Source organism: Colossoma macropomum, unplaced genomic scaffold (genome assembly GCF_904425465.1).
Source record: "Colossoma macropomum unplaced genomic scaffold, Colossoma_macropomum, whole genome shotgun sequence".
NCBI lineage: Eukaryota > Metazoa > Chordata > Actinopteri > Characiformes > Serrasalmidae > Colossoma > Colossoma macropomum.
Genome location: NW_023494792.1, coordinates 63,720,711 through 63,738,210, shown reverse-complemented (window position 1 = coordinate 63,738,210; position 17,500 = coordinate 63,720,711). Strand labels below are relative to the sequence as shown.

Sequence of the window (17,500 nt, the reverse complement as noted above, 5' to 3'; positions counted from 1 at the left end):
TAGCCACAATTCCTAAAACACTAACACTGAGGACGAAGACGGATTGTTATGAAATACTTGGAAAAGAGAAAGAAGACAAAATAAACCACTTTCAATCTCACTGATTTTAAATGTTCAGTCAATATAAAGTTCTCAGTACCGTTTATACATTACTGTAGTTCTACGGGGTCGAGTGACTGAACCGAAATATGGAATATGTTTTGGTCGTCATACAAAGCTGCATTCAGTCACCACAGAACTCCATTATACTGAGAGGAATGACTCACTGTTCGTTGACGACAAAGATGCAGTTGTCTTGTGAGGGAGCGCCAGAGACAGGATGCTTACAGGTCACTTTCCTCTCATTGTGACTGAGAGAGAGAGAGAGAGAGAGAGAGAGAGAAAGAGAAAGAGAGAGAGAAACACATTAAATAACTGCTACACATTTTTCTATTGTGAGATCTCTGTACTGTATTGTCATCACTGTGTGCTGTAGATCATCTCTGTATTATCTCAGCTCAGTGTGTCGTCAGGAGGGCTAATTACTTCATTGTTTTCGTTGTGCTGCTTCACAAAATACTGCAAATCCTCAAATTACAGTCAAAACTCAAATATCTCAACAAACGGCTGAATAACTGCTCCCTCAGATACGCTGACGTCAATCACAGAGACAAACAATCAGCCCGAAACAGACGAACGCAGAACAGCATCCACACAGAACCACACAGACATCAGACCAGACTACACACCTCGAGCGGAGAGTGGTGCTGAACTTCAGCATGGCTGTTTCTCACTGGAGTAAGAGGCTTGGTGCTATTTCACTCCTCTCTCTCACTCCTCTCTCTCACTCTGTCTGAAACACACTCTGCCTCCTCAAACACAGAGATTTCAAAAACAATCCAGCCGTGAAGACACTGCAGCTACAGCAGCTGATGTTCCTCAGTCATATGATCATAAGAGCATGAACACACAATACCTCCTCCTCCTCCTCCCTCACCCCCCACCACTCCCACTGCCCCCCCACCACTCCCACTGCCCCCCCCCACCTCCCACTGCCCTCCTCCCACAGCACGGGCCCCAACTTCGCTATAAATACAATCACACCGAACCAGATGTTCAGAACAGAGGACGACGTATCGCCTCACTGAGAGAGAACGTCTGAGACGGTGGCGGCTGCGCTCGGTCTCCGAATATGCAGGGGCACTTTTACTGAGGTCTTTGAGGAAAACGGCTTAAAAATAAATAAATAAACAACACAACACTGAAGATCACATGATCACCCTGAAACTCTGCAGTGATGATTTTAAGGTCATGTTGTGCATTTTTTTCTCTGTAACATGATTAAAATGTTCCTGAAGACTCAGAAGAACGTTGCTCTTCTGATGTTTTGTATCTAGTAAAATTTCCACAATGTGGTGATTACAGAACAAGAGACTCAGTGTCACTCAGAGGAGCTCGAACCAAGAACGGGAAAGATTCAGGAATAAAAAAGAATGTTAATAAAAACTAAACATCCCGTCACACTGAAGCTGCAGAACAGGAGATGAGTGTCTCTCAGGACGTGAGCTCTTATCAGCTCTGCTGAGAATTACCTGGACTAACCCAGCTGACTGTCAGAGACACACACTAAATAAAGGATTATCACAAAAACACTGTGTTTACTGTTACTGTGAGCACTCACAAACAAACAAACAAACAAACAAACAAGCACTAATCTCTGTCGGCCAGACTGAAAGCAGTAGGTGGAGGATTTGAACAGGAGCTCTGCAGAGAGCAGACAACGTTCTAAACTGCTCAGACTTTTAGAAACACGCAACAACAACTGCAAACAGCGGCTTTCCTCAGCAGTGAAGCTGGAGCAGCAGATAATCACAATAAAGGGCCTTCAATTAATACACAATCAGCGTCTTTTTCAGGCGTTTATACTGTAAGCAAACCTGCTGAGAATCAACTCAACCAAACATGAACCAGGAACAGCCGCTCCGACTCAGACCCTCAGCTCTCCAACTCAGAGCGCATCAGCCTCCATAAATCAGCTCGACCTGCTCTCCACATCCTGGAGCTTCTGGAGAAGCAGACGAGGAGATTAGCGTGAAGAAAGCGAGAGGAGGAGCTGCAGGACTCAGACTGAGAGGAGCAGCTACTCAACAGTCTCGTCACTCTGACACATCAAAGACACCTGAAGGGAAGATGTTCCATTTTATCTGAATGTTACACACTGAGCTCAGCTATTGCAAATCTACAGTGCTTCATCTCTTTCTGCAGTGCCCTCTAGTGGCCACTCTGACTGGCCAATTAGAAACTGAATCAGATATTCTTATATAGTAATATGATAAAATGTTTGTCCTCTGTAACTCTGTTATCAGATGATCTTGGACCCTGTCGTCTCTCTGTGTGTGAAATGTTGAGCTGCTAGTGAGAAATGAGGGGTTATTATGGCTGCTGTGAAAAACAGTTAAAGCATAATGTTTTTGTAAAACACGAGAAATAAATGCATTTAAATGTACAATTTGTAAGAAGCAGCTGAGCAGTGACACACTGAGGACTTCAGAGAGCTCTAACAGTCAGTCTGTCTCTCTGTCTCTGTCTCTCAGAAGCTGATCTCTCGGTTCTCCTCTGAGTGTGTTCTGTTCAGACAGTCCAGCAGAGCCGGAGGTTTGAGGAGCTTCGGGGTCTGCAGCTGTGAGAACACTGAGGCCTCGCAAGACCAGCTGTAGCTGACGTGTGAGGTCACACGGCTCGGAGCGTCGGGTTGGTCGGTGCTCCCAGTCTAACGCCGCAGAGACTCCCTGCATTATTAACTGCCCTCCGCGCCTGTCAGAGCGCATCCTGCATCCCCAGCCTGGAACGTCACAGAGCAGCATTCCCATCCCAGAGTTTCTGCAGCTCTGAAGTCATGAAGGCAGCGGTTCATCACGAGTGTCTTTACGTGGCCTTTCTACCAGCTCATTCGTTAATATCATAAAAATGATCAATTCATGGAAATAAATGATTCTTCAATACTGACATTAATTCACCTAAATCAGATTTTTTTTTAGAAGATTCTGAAATTCTTGTTCTTCAGTGATAATCACACCACACACGTACAATAAAAACCTACAACAAACCTCCAGCAGTACTGCTGTGTCTGATCCACTCGTACCAGCACAACACACACTAACACACCACCACCACGTCAGTGTCACTGCAGTGCTGAGTATGATCCACCACCCAAATAGTACCTGCTCTGTGGGGTTCCTGTAGGGGTCCTGTGGGGGTCCTGACCACTGAAGAACAGGATAACAAATTATGCAGAGAAACAGATGGACTACAGTCTGTAACTGTAGAACTACAGAGTGAAACTATACGGTCAGTGGAGCTGATAAAGTGGACAGTGAGGGTAGAAACAAGGAGGTGGTCATAATGAAGTAATATTTATATGTTTTATATTTTTATATTTATGTATCTATAAAAGTTACAGCACACACATCTAACTGAATAAAACTACTCAAATCAGACTTCACACTTGACAGAACTCGTCTCTTCAGCTCTCAGTTCAGGAATAACACCTCCAGAGAAAGTTCTGCCCTCAGAACTATGTGAACTAAGCGTGAAGGCAGAGTGTCAGTCGAGGGATTTTTCTGTCTTCATCTCGACAGAAACACTCAAACACAGACACCATAATTCCACTTAGACGGCATTAAAGGCAAAAGTGATCTGTGTGCTCGAAAAGACCAGCTGTATAGTTATCAGACTCTTCCTGAACACTGTGAGAAATAAAGGTTCTGTTCAGGTACATTTTTCGTTCATCAAGGTACAAACAGTGTAAATGTTCCCTCAAAGCTCCAACAGTGGTTTTAAGGTCTGATTGTGAACCTTAAATAAGTTTTTCCAGGTGAAAAGTTCGTATTTGTACCTTTTCATAACCGAATGTTTTAAACAGAACAGTAAAATAAAAGCCTGGAGACGAGACGGGGTGTGTGGAGTCAGTACAGCTTAGAACATATCATTTCAGTGGATTATGGTTCAGTTATGTTCCCTGACTAAAGGTACTGAGATGGAGCCTTGAGGGTTCCACCTCAGTGACAAGAGGGGCACTGACCCAGAGACAGTCTAGTACCTTTATTTCTGAGAGTGCAGCACAGCGTCTACAGCAGGTATTCTGATTAAACAGGTGAGGGCGTCAGAGAGGAGCTCAGAAAAGCTCTCAAGATCCGTTTATTTAAAAAAGACGGCATCGTTGGCTCTTCCAGTGACTCCTGATCGAGTCAGTCAGGACAGACAATCTGATCAGTGCGTTACCTTCAGTGATCTGTGGATTCCAAATCAGCATCATTAGACAAATAGACCAGAAACATCGCAATTCAGCTCCACAGACCAACACAGTGCCCACTGCTCACGCGCTGCCCTTCTAAAGTTTCAGTGAGTTAGAAATTAACTTCAATTATTCAAACAATCATAGAAGTCATGATTTATTTATAACACATTTTTCAGCAGCTGCTGTCACAAAGCAGCTTGATAGAAAATCCAGGTCTGAGCTCCAAATGAACTAAAGGCAACAGTGGCAAACTTTGAAATTGCTAATAGTAAATTAGGATCTATGATATGCAAATTAGATTCTCTCTATTACGCACCCTCACGTCACACGAGATGTCTAAACTCTATACTCCACCAGAGGGCAGTAAAGAGTGTGTTTTACACAAAAATGGCTAAAACAGCTAAAACATCTAAAACACAGCTAAAGACAGTACAAAACAGAGCTGAGTGTAAAGGAAGCATCTCAGATGAGCATTTAAACTCATTTTCCGCTCTGCTCATTCAGTGACTTTATCAGGTTTGTTGTACAAATAAAATAAATAACTCTTTTCCAGCTAAAAGTTACGAGATGAGGTAAGTTATGATGTGGCGAGGCTAGTGACTCTAGCTGAGGTGAAAACAGACGTCAGCGTTTGTCTGATGGACTAAAATGCCCGTCGCTACCTGCTGATGGCGCTGAGCGTCCTGACCCAGCTCCAACACAGATGCTGCCTCAGAGAGTCAGGATGAGCGAGCAGACGACACTGTAAACAGCCAGAGGGCCCTCTGCTGGTGGAGGGTGGAGCATTTCTGCAGGTCAAGAGGAACATCTGCCCTCTGCCATAGAGGCCGATGAGTGATTGAACTCCACAGGGTCATTCACAGCTGGAGGAAAAGCGGCAGAGTGAAGCTCCTGGAATCACTAACTCAGACGAGCTAAGCTGAGAGTCATTATTGAGTCACCAAGACTTCAGAAAAGCCACAGCAGCTGAACTGACCTCTTAACACGTCAGTGCTCTGGAGTGAGCCGACATTGACCAATACACAAAACATGAGCCCATCAGACAGACAGACAGGTGGATCCTCCGCTGTGGAGCACCAGGACATTCAGTTCTACTCAAATTCATCTCTACAGTTTTAGAACAGTGGTCACAAAACAGCTTCATCTCAGATCTCAGCACAACTGAACCGAGTCAGAGTCAGAAAGGACGACGGTCACTGGGTGAAATATAAAGGGGAAAGCTTGGAACGTTCAACACGCCGTCTGTTTACGGTGAAAGTCTCAGTAAAACAGCCACTCAGCTTGGTGGTTCAGCTCAAGAATGGAAAAGCCCCCCCCGCTGTGGAGACAAGTGCAGTAAACAGAACAACCCAAACTACCGAGCCACTCGCTACTATTTATGGGATTTTAGTCAGATTTTATGAGTGATTTCTAATCTGTTATTGAAACAGGAATTTGATCTTCAATTTAGAGTTTTTTATCTTTCATTCTAACAGAAATGAGTCTGATCTTGTCTGACTGAAATAACTCCTTGGCACTGCTGCCATGTTGGCTTCTGAGTGGACAGACTCTCCAGGACTGTGATCAATTAAAAAGCCATTAATGCAGCTTATAAAATCTCCAGTTTAAACTAATGTGTGACTCCACATTCAGTCCCAGCTCTGAAATAACCTTTTCTGACACAGTTTCAGGTTATAGCAAGATGGAGGGGAGAGAAGCACTGAAAGCAGCAGCAGGCAGCAGTTCTGACCGCAGTGGCTAGTGGAGCAAGCAGCCACGCTGGACGATTCTGGGAAGGAGCCCAGCATGGTCATGTGGCTGCTCGGTGGTGTACTGGGGCAGGAGTACCATACTGGTACCTACTGGGGGGATACAGAGAGGGCTCCTGACCACACCCACTGACCTCTTTATACAAATGCTTACTTGTATAAATATATTTCACTCACATCTTCATGAACACGTATACAGACACCTGCACCCTGGTAAAGACAGCTGGTCACATGATCATCCTCAGATAACTGCACACTGCACACTGACCACTGGGCCATGACAATAACAGCAAAAATAACAGACACCCTTTAAATGTGATAATGAGTCCTGTCCACACGTCACAAGCAGTTCGAATGATTTATTTAGCCTGAAATGATGAAAACCATCTGCCAACGTTCTCTCAGACACCAGATCCTCAGAGCAACAGGGGAGATTAGAGCAGCAATGGCGACTGTTTCCCACCAACATCAGATAAAGAGTGAAGAAGAAACGCTGGAGGAATGATGTCATCGATGATGAAGATGCAGTGCGGGAATATTAGAGCAGAATTTGTGTCATAAGAAATTCCATCTTCTGATGTTTTATTGATGATGATGCTCTGGATGCTCCCATGAATCTCTCGTGTTTTCAGTCGTGTTGAGATTTGGCGTCGGGGAAGGAAACAGCTTGTGGTTTACATAATTTCCACAAATCAGTCCATGACTGTGAGACTGTCATCCTGAGGAGATTCTATCAGGACAAAACACTTTACACAGATCACCGAGCAGGACGGGATCACAGGATTCACACGTGGAAATGTTTACGGTTGTATTCATTTATATTCATTTATGACCATGTGTTTAAAATAACAGCCTGAGAGCATCACGAAAATTAGACGTTACAAAAACTGACCTTCATTTACAGAATAGCCAAACAGGAGCAGCGGCCCGTTTTGGACTTTCCGTCTTTGAAAGTCGGCAGTGGTGAGTAAAATACGACATTGTGTGAAGTGACAGCGCAGCTAAATATAAACTTCTCTATTCTTTAAAACGTTCAGCTGGAGACAATGTTTCTGCATTCAGCCTTTAAATGGCCTTTGAGAGGCGAATGCAGAGCAGACAATGGGAGGTCGCCTCCCTGCGGAGGTGCTGCCATTCAGCTCGGCTCTCTGTGGCCTGAGCTCTGACCTTTCTGAAAGGCCAACGAGCCCTACCGTCCTCCTCGCCTCAGCATTCACCAACACCGGCCAGATCACCGCACCGTGATCTGAGAGACATCGTGCTGATCTCCCGCAGAGCGGAGTTTGATATCTGAAAGATCAGCCGAGGCAGCGAGAGAGACGAGCTGCTCAGGAGATCTTCAGCAGTGTGTAGGTAGAAACCTGCAGAGATGCTGCACCACGTCTATACATACGCCATCATCACAAGTCACGTCAGTCACTTAAATTAAAAAAGAATATTAAATTTATTATAATTAAAAAGAATATTAAAGATCTAGAGAAATAATTCAGTATGAAGAAGATAAAACTGTTGCTTTCTCTGTAAATCAGGCTGTAGAGAGACCGAACTGTCCTACCGTGAACATCAGCGCCTGCTTTATCTTCAGTGCTCAGTGTTAGTAGCGCTGCTCAGCGTCTCAGCGTGTTGCTCAGTACTCGGTTATTCTGAGTGAATCAGCTTTATTGATAACGGTCTGTAGACAGAGCGTCTGTAGAGGCTGCGTTTCCCGTAGCAGGTCAGTCAGACGGAGCGTTTCGTACAGTGTGAGTTTATAATTCGTAGCTTTGTCTGAACACGATGGTCTATTCAAACAGACAGTGAGAGTCACCAAAGAACAAGATCTCTAACATCACACAGTGTCTGTCTGGCTTTAGAGGACATTCAGCTATGGCTCAACCAGCCAATCAAACGACTCCAACAGGACAGGAAACCGGAAGCGTGAGCTCTTCGGATGCGTCAGCCTCGGATGTGATTCCTGCTGTCGCTGCGCTGCTGCTGAAAGAGACAGATGAGGATCAAAACTATGAAACCTACTTTACTTACAGCTGTACAGAAGAGCTTTTCTGATGGGGAACTAAACCTCCACTGCAGCGCTGCTCGATCAGAGATCACTGATGTAGCAGAGCTAGATAACGACCTTCATTAACATCAGATGGATTTAATGAACTGTTAAGGTACATTTACACTAACAGGTACTGTATCAGACAGGTATGAGTGAGTAATACAAAATATATACTCGTGCTTAGTCTGAAAAAAGTGGTATTGATGCATCACTACTAATAATCAATATGCTATCAGCTGTGAAAACATGTCGACTCCAAGTGTTTTTGAATGACAGACAAGTAAAGAAGAAAAAAAAAAAAAGCTGTTTAAGCACCAATATGAAAATTCCATTACGGCATTTCACAGACATGAGCGCCTAAAGCACTCAGCGTTCTCTCCTATTCACTACTTACTGTTCACTTTTCTATAGTGAAAAAGGGCCACAGCAGCTCTCCGTCTTCCACAGACTCACACTGTGTAGTTAACAACGTGGGCCACATAAGCTGTCCAAGTACATTCCTCTGAAGTTCTTGTTCGGTGCTAAGAAGTGAGAATAAAAGCTAAATCTTCCCATTTGTCGCACAATCGTAATATAATTCCTTTCAGCTGAGTTGTTAATTCCACTATCACAGATTCTACATTCCCTAAGCGGGTTAGTGAGGAGGTCACAGAGCAGAATCTACAGAGAATAAGATGAAAAACCTCGTACTGCGTGTACAGTGTGTTGGTATTTTGCACGCAGTGTTTCTCTCAGACGATCACGTGAAGAAGAATCTAAAAGAAGCTTTTAACCATCAAGTTGCACAATGTGCTGCAATCTGAATCTCAGGGCACTCGTTCTGCCAAACTGCTCCCTTTAGCTCTACACTGAGTAATCAGGCTGAAACAAGTCAAGCTGACCGATGTTCATCACACTGCGCACAAAAGCCCTCGTCTGAGCTGTCGTATTATTCCACCTTCAGACATCCTCTTAAACAAGTGTATAACTGGTTCTGCAGTCCGTCCCAAACACACACAGCAGATTTCTGTTTAACCTTGAATGTGTTTCAATACTGAAACAGCCACAAAAGAGCCCTCAGCAACACAGTGACTCCCTCAACGCTGTGCGAAAGAACCGTGTGGGTGTTGCTAATAGTAACCACGGCAGATGGCTGATGTTGTCTCAGCGCCGCTAACAGGCAGCGAATTCCACACAAATCCCACCAATGCTTAACAAGCAAAGGAAAAGCAGAGGGAATCATTTGAAGCTTGTGCCACCACCGGCACTCGTGTCATGGTGAGATAACCTCATGCTGCTCTGAGGGTCCAACCCAATCCCATCTCCTGCTACCCCCCCAATCAACCCACACACCCCTCCCCACATCTCATCACTGCTGCTCACCGAACACGCAGATCTGAGAGAAACCGTCTCGTTATCTGATGAAACGTCTGTTCAGTCAAACCACAACACACAGAGAGTCAGAGCATCATCACACAGGCCTCCCGACTCGACTGCTGCAGTTCACTGTGTTTATCAGAGGTGTGTAGAGACGCTCGAGCGCTCAGTTAACTGAGTAACAGTTCAGTGAAACATTAGTATGTTTTAACAGAACTGTGTGAAATGTGAAAGCTTCTCTCATATTTGTGAATAAGAATGTTTTAATAATCTGAATTACGACTCCTGAACGTGAGCGCTGCTACGGACGTGACTGAGGAGGCAGAGATTATCTCTGAACCTTTATCTCTGAACAGGCTGATGTTTCAGAAACAGTTTAAACATATTTATCTGATAAACTAACACGCTGGAACGTCGTCCACTGAAGAGAAGAAACAGCTGTAGAAGATGACGACTGTCCATCAGTGTCCAGTGCACCGGATGCACTTTGTCATGTCATGCAGTGTCCAGAAATTCTAAACCATTGATTTTAATGGTGGTCCACACACCAGAACCAACACTGAGCGCGGGCACTTCATGACTCAGAGCGCCGTTCAATACCTGCGCGTCACTCAGCATTTTGCCATAACTACATTAAAGCCACACTGAGAGCACAGAGATCCACAGCAGCCTGAAATGTTTGCAGAGGAAGGTGGCCAGTCTTTGGGTAAACAGACAGGGGCTAATAGTAAAGTTACCTCAGCTAACGTTCCTAGCCTGGCCTTTTTCAGCCCATCTGTGTAGAGGCAGTAAACGGACACCGAGCACAGTGAGTGATGCTGAACACTTTGGTTCAGTTTATATGAGCAGAGTGTGAAGCTCTCTCCCCGCCGGCGTTCCGCTCTGCTACGGGACGCGATGCTGCGCAACAAGGTGTGACGCGGCCCGCGGCCTATAGCGGTTAGCTGTAGTTTTAGCTCATTAGCTCATCGGAGTCTCTGTTGTTACTCATCCGAACCTAAAATCAACAGTTTTCCCGTGGCTGTTTTTGGATGATAAATGTTGTGAAATGTATTTTTCTGTGTTACTACATTTGTGTAAGAACAGCCCTGTCAGCTGAAAAATAAACACAGCTCCACATTCGTTGGTTCTCTTCTTTTCCTTCTCTGCCATTAATCAGATATCTGATATATGTATGAACTCTCACGGATACTCAAATATCATAATCAGAAAGCTCATCACTAACATATACTGCCCAAAAAGAGTTCCAGGGCAGCTCATTACTGATCACAGAAAGGAGGAGTTCCACATTCTGTCCAGAACACTGACAGTGACCGTCAGCTACAGTAACCTTCTGTGAAATCAGGCCCCATTATTCTTCGTCAGTAACGGACTTAAGATGACACAGAGTTGAGGGAACGGTGAGAAATCTGGGGATCAATGAGGTGATTTCTCTAAAGAACAGAAGAGAATGAGCAGAAATGTCTGTGATGGGAAATTCGGAGCAGCGTGTTTAAGAAAGTCATTACAGATTCATCAGAATAGCAGCAATAATGCATCAGACTGTTCACTGAGACTTTTTCAACACAAACACGATGCGCACAAGAACACAATCAGAATGTCCTATTTTGTTTGGGGGGTCGGGTTGGGGAGCAGGGGAGGGTTGTAGTCGGCTTTCCACTTCAAATACCAAATCGAGGTGTTTAGGATAAAAGCACAAACTGCTGACTCATCAGAAGGTGGTACAGTATGAATCTCAATCTCAGCATCATTTCTGGCACCTGATGAATGTTTATGTTTCTTCACACTGCAGAGACTAAGAGGAGCACTTTGTCCTCTTCCATTATCTTTTTGAATTACAGAGCATTTCACTGCCACGTCCTTCTAAAACACTTTGAATTATTCAGTTCTGTTAACTGGAGGCCTTAAAACATCAACACAAAAACAAAACCTCCAAATTGAAGAGGTCCATGTGAAAATGACCTGCGAGAGTCAGAAAGTTCCAGAAACGTTTTTATCCACAATTCACCAAACTTTAACTGAATAAAGAGAAATGATGACTAGCGTGACTCATCTAACCGACTGCGATAAAATAAGCTGTGTGATGTCTCGTGTGGAGATAATGGGCTACATTAGCGTGATGTTCACACCTGTTGTGAAATGTATGTTTAAGCACCAAACAGATGGGCACTTTTAGAAAACCTGTCGAATCTGTGATGGACAGAATGTTCAGTCTCCTCTTCGCAATCAAGCGTCTCTTACAGAGCACACTGTTATAGAGCACCATCTTACAGCACTGTTATAGAGCACACTGTTATAGAGCACCATCTTACAGCACTGTTATAGAGCACATCTTACAGCACTGTTATAGAGCACCATCTTACAGCACTGTTATAGAGCACACTGTTATAGAGCACCATCTTACAGCACTGTTATAGAGCACACTGTTATAGAGCACCATCTTACAGCACTGTTATAGAGCACCATCTTACAGCACTGTTATAGAGCACACTGTTATAGAGCACCATCTTACAGCACTGTTATAGAGCACTGTTATAGAGCACACTGTTATAGAGCACCATCTTACAGCACTGTTATAGAGCACCATCTTACAGCACTGTTATAGAGCACCATCTTACAGCACTGTTATAGAGCACCATCTTACAGCACTGTTATACAGCACCATCTTACAGCACTGTTATAGAGCACCATCTTACAGCACTGTTATAGAGCACCATCTTACAGCACTGTTATAGAGCACTGTTATACAGCACCATCTTACAGCACTGTTATAGAGCACCATCTTACAGCACTGTTATAGAGCACCATCTTACAGCACTGTTATAGAGCACCATCTTACAGCACTGTTATAGAGCACCATCTTACAGCACTGTTATAGAGCACCATCTTACAGCACACTGTTATAGAGCACCATTATAGAGCACACTGTTATACAGCACCATCATAGAGCACTGTTATAGAGCACCATCATACAGCACTGTTATAGAGCACCATCTTACAGCACTGTTATACAGCACCATCTTACAGCACTGTTATAGAGCACCATCTTACAGCACTGTTATAGAGCACCATCTTACAGACACTGTTATACAGACACACATATAGAGCACTGTTATACAGCACCATCTTACAGCACTGTTATAGAGCACCATCTTACAGCACTGTTATAGAGCACCATCTTACAGCACTGTTATAGAGCACCATCTTACAGCACTGTTATACAGCACCATCTTACAGCACTGTTATAGAGCACCATCTTACAGCACTGTTATACAGCACCATCTTACAGCACTGTTATAGAGCACCATCTTACAGCACTGTTATACAGCACCATCTTACAGCACTGTTATACAGCACCATCTTACAGCACTGTTATACAGCACCATCTTACAGCACTGTTATAGAGCACCATCTTACAGCACTGTTATACAGCACCATCTTACAGCACTGTTATACAGCACCATCTTACAGCACTGTTATACAGCACCATCTTACAGCACTGTTATAGAGCACCATCTTACAGCACTGTTATACAGCACCATCTTACAGCACTGTTATACAGCACCATCTTACAGCACTGTTATAGAGCACCATCTTACAGCACTGTTATACAGCACCATCTTACAGCACTGTTATACAGCACCATCTTACAGCACTGTTATAGAGCACCATCTTACAGCACTGTTATAGAGCACCATCTTACAGCACTGTTATACAGCACCATCTTACAGCACTGTTATACAGCACCATCTTACAGCACTGTTATAGAGCACCATCTTACAGCACTGTTATACAGCACCATCTTACAGCACTGTTATAGAGCACCATCTTACAGCACTGTTATACAGCACCATCTTACAGCACTGTTATAGAGCACCATCTTACAGCACTGTTATACAGCACCATCTTACAGCACTGTTATACAGCACCATCTTACAGCACTGTTATACAGCACCATCTTACAGCACTGTTATAGCAGCACCATCTTACAGCACTGTTATACAGCACCATCTTACAGCACTGTTATACAGCACCATCTTACAGCACTGTTATAGAGCACCATCTTACAGCACTGTTATAGAGCACCATCTTACAGCACTGTTATAGAGCACCATCTTACAGCACTGTTATACAGCACCATCTTACAGCACTGTTATAGAGCACCATCTTACAGCACTGTTATAGAGCACCATCTTACAGCACTGTTATACAGCACCATCTTACAGCACTGTTATACAGCACCATCTTACAGCACTGTTATAGAGCACCATCTTACAGCACTGTTATAGAGCCCATCTTACAGCACTGTTATAGAGCACCATCTTACAGCACTGTTATACAGCACCATCTTACAGCACTGTTATAGCAGCACCATCTTACAGCACTGTTATAGAGCAACATCTTACAGCACTGTTATACAGCACCATCTTACAGCACTGTTATACAGCACCATCTTACAGCACTGTTATAGAGCACCATCTTACAGCACTGTTATAGAGCACCATCTTACAGCACTGTTATAGAGCACCATCTTACAGCACTGTTATAGAGCACCATCTTACAGCACTGTTATACAGCACCATCTTACAGCACTGTTATAGAGCACCATCTTACAGCACTGTTATAGAGCACCATATTACAGCACTGTTATACAGCACCATCTTACAGCACTGTTATACAGCACTGTTATAGAGCACCATCTTACAGCACTGTTATAGAGCACCATCTTACAGCACTGTTATACAGCACTGTTATAGAGCACCATCTTACAGCACTGTTATACAGCACCATCTTACAGCACTGTTATAGAGCACCATCTTACAGCACTGTTATAGAGCACCATCTTACAGCACTGTTATACAGCACCATCTTACAGCACTGTTATAGAGCACCATCTTACAGCACTGTTATACAGCACCATCTTACAGCACTGTTATACAGCACCATCTTACAGCACTGTTATACAGCACTGTTATAGAGCACCATCTTACAGCACTGTTATACAGCACTGTTATAGAGCACCATCTTACAGCACTGTTATAGAGCACCATCTTACAGCACTGTTATACAGCACCATCTTACAGCACTGTTATACAGCACCATCTTACAGCACTGTTATAGAGCACCATCTTACAGCACTGTTATACAGCCCATCTACAGCACTGTTATACAGCACCATACACCTGTTTACAGCACTGTTATAGGCACCATCTTCGCACTGTTATAGAGCACCATCTTACAGCACTGTTATAGAGCACCATCTTACAGCACTGTTATACAGCACCATATTACAGCACTGTTATACAGCACCATCTTACAGCACTGTTATAGAGCACCATCTTACAGCACTGTTATACAGCACCATCTTACAGCACTGTTATACAGCACCATCTTACAGCACTGTTATACAGCACCATCTTACAGCACTGTTATAGAGCACCATCTTACAGCACTGTTATAGAGCACCATCTTACAGCACTGTTATACAGCACCATCTTACAGCACTGTTATACAGCACCATCTTACAGCACTGTTATACAGCACCATCTTACAGCACTGTTATAGAGCACCATATTACAGCACTGTTATACAGCACCATCTTACAGCACTGTTATAGAGCACCATCTTACAACACTGTTATAGAGCACTGTTATACAGCACCATCTTACAGCACTGTTATAGAGCACCATCTTACAGCACTGTTATAGAGCACCATATTACAGCACTGTTATACAGCACCATCTTACAGCACTGTTATAGAGCACCATCTCACAGCACTGTTATACAGCACCATCTTACAGCACTGTTATACAGCACCATCTTACAGCACTGTTATAGAGCACCATCTTACAGCACTGTTATAGAGCACTGTTATACAGCACCATCTTACAGCACTGTTATAGAGCACCATCTTACAGCACTGTTATAGAGCAACATCTTACAGCACTGTTATAGAGCACCATCTTACAGCACTGTTATACAGCACCATCTTACAGCACTGTTATAGAGCAACATCTTACAGCACTGTTATACAGCACCATCTTACAGCACTGTTATAGAGCACCATCTTACAGCACTGTTATACAGCACCATCTTACAGCACTGTTATAGAGCACCATCTTACAGCACTGTTATAGAGCACCATCTTACAGCACTGTTATACAGCACCATCTTACAGCACTGTTATAGAGCACCATCTTACAGCACTGTTATACAGCACTGTTATAGAGCACCATCTTACAGCACTGTTATAGAGCCCATCTTACAGCACTGTTATAGAGCACCATCTTACAGCACTGTTATAGAGCACCATCTTACAGCACTGTTATACAGCACCATCTTACAGCACTGTTATAGAGCACCATCTTACAGCACTGTTATACAGCACCATCTTACAGCACTGTTATAGAGCACCATCTTACAGCACTGTTATACAGCACCATCTTACAGCACTGTTATACAGCACCATATTACAGCACTGTTATAGAGCACCATCTTACAGCACTGTTATAGAGCACCATATTACAGCACTGTTATACAGCACCATCTTACAGCACTGTTATACAGCACCATCTTACAGCACTGTTATACAGCACCATCTTACAGCACTGTTATAGAGCACCATCTTACAGCACTGTTATACAGCACCATCTTACAGCACTGTTATACAGCAACATCTTACAGCACTGTTATAGAGCACCATCTTACAGCACTGTTATACAGCACCATATTACAGCACTGTTATACAGCACCATATTACAGCACTGTTATAGAGCACCATCTTACAGCACTGTTATAGAGCACCATCTTACAGCACTGTTATACAGCACCATCTTGCAGCACTGTTATACAGCACCATCTTACAGCACTGTTATACAGCACGATCTTACAGCACTGTTATACAGCACCATCTTACAGCACTGTTATAGGGCACCATCTTACAGCACTGTTATACAGCACCATCTTACAGCACTGTTATACAGCACCATATTACAGCACTGTTATACAGCACCATATTACAGCACTGTTATACAGCACCATATTACAGCACTGTTATACAGCACCATCTTACAGCACTGTTATACAGCACCATCTTACAGCACTGTTATACAGCACCATATTACAGCACTGTTATACAGCACCATATTACAGCACTGTTATAGAGCACCATCTTACAGCACTGTTATACAGCACCATCTTACAGCACTGTTATAGAGCACCATCTTACAGCACTGTTATACAGCACCATCTTACAGCACTGTTATAGAGCACCATCTTACAGCACTGTTATAGAGCACCATCTTACAGCACTGTTATACAGCACCATCTTACAGCACTGTTATACAGCAACATCTTACAGCACTGTTATACAGCAACATCTTACAGCACTGTTATAGAGCACCATCTTACAGCACTGTTATACAGCACCATCTTACAGCACTGTTATACAGCACCATCTTACAGCACTGTTATACAGCAACATCTTACAGCACTGTTATAGAGCACCATCTTACAGCACTGTTATACAGCACCATCTTACAGCACTGTTATACAGCACCATCTTACAGCACTGTTATACAGCACCATCTTACAGCACTGTTATACAGCACCATCTTACAGCACTGTTATAGAGCACCATCTTACAGCACTGTTATAGAGCACCATCTTACAGCACTGTTATACAGCACCATCTTACAGCACTGTTATACAGCACCATATTACAGAGAGAGAGAGAGAGAGAGAGCGCGAGAGAGAGAGAGCGCGAGAGAGCGTGCGAGAGAGAGACAGAGAGAGCGCGAGAGAGAGAGCGCGAGAGAGACAGAGAGAGCAATCAGTGAATAGCTCTTCACCCGCTGAGTGAACACAGTCCTAAGTGAGGTAGATGGTGAATCTGCGCTGCTGAAGCTCCTCACAGACATTCAGAACCTCAGCTAATGTCACTCTGATAGCACTGCGAGAACCACAGCTCTGAGAACACACACAACACACACCAAACATACACAGGAAACACAGCTCACACCCCGACCACACACCCCGACCACACACCCCGACCACACACATATATAATGAATGACAGGA

At 43.8% G+C, this 17,500-nt stretch overlaps 1 protein-coding gene across 8 annotated transcripts in view; it reads right to left on the bottom strand.

The window, feature by feature from the left end:
* Positions 1–17,500, bottom strand: part of plekha5 (pleckstrin homology domain containing, family A member 5) — a 177,894-nt gene that overhangs the window by 57,409 nt on the left and 102,985 nt on the right. For all 8 annotated transcript variants that reach the window (XM_036577795.1, XM_036577791.1, XM_036577792.1 and 5 more), the window contains exon 4: positions 267–350. In XM_036577795.1, coding sequence (XP_036433688.1) covers positions 267–350 — 84 coding nt within the window. The remainder of the gene's footprint in view (positions 1–266; positions 351–17,500) is intronic.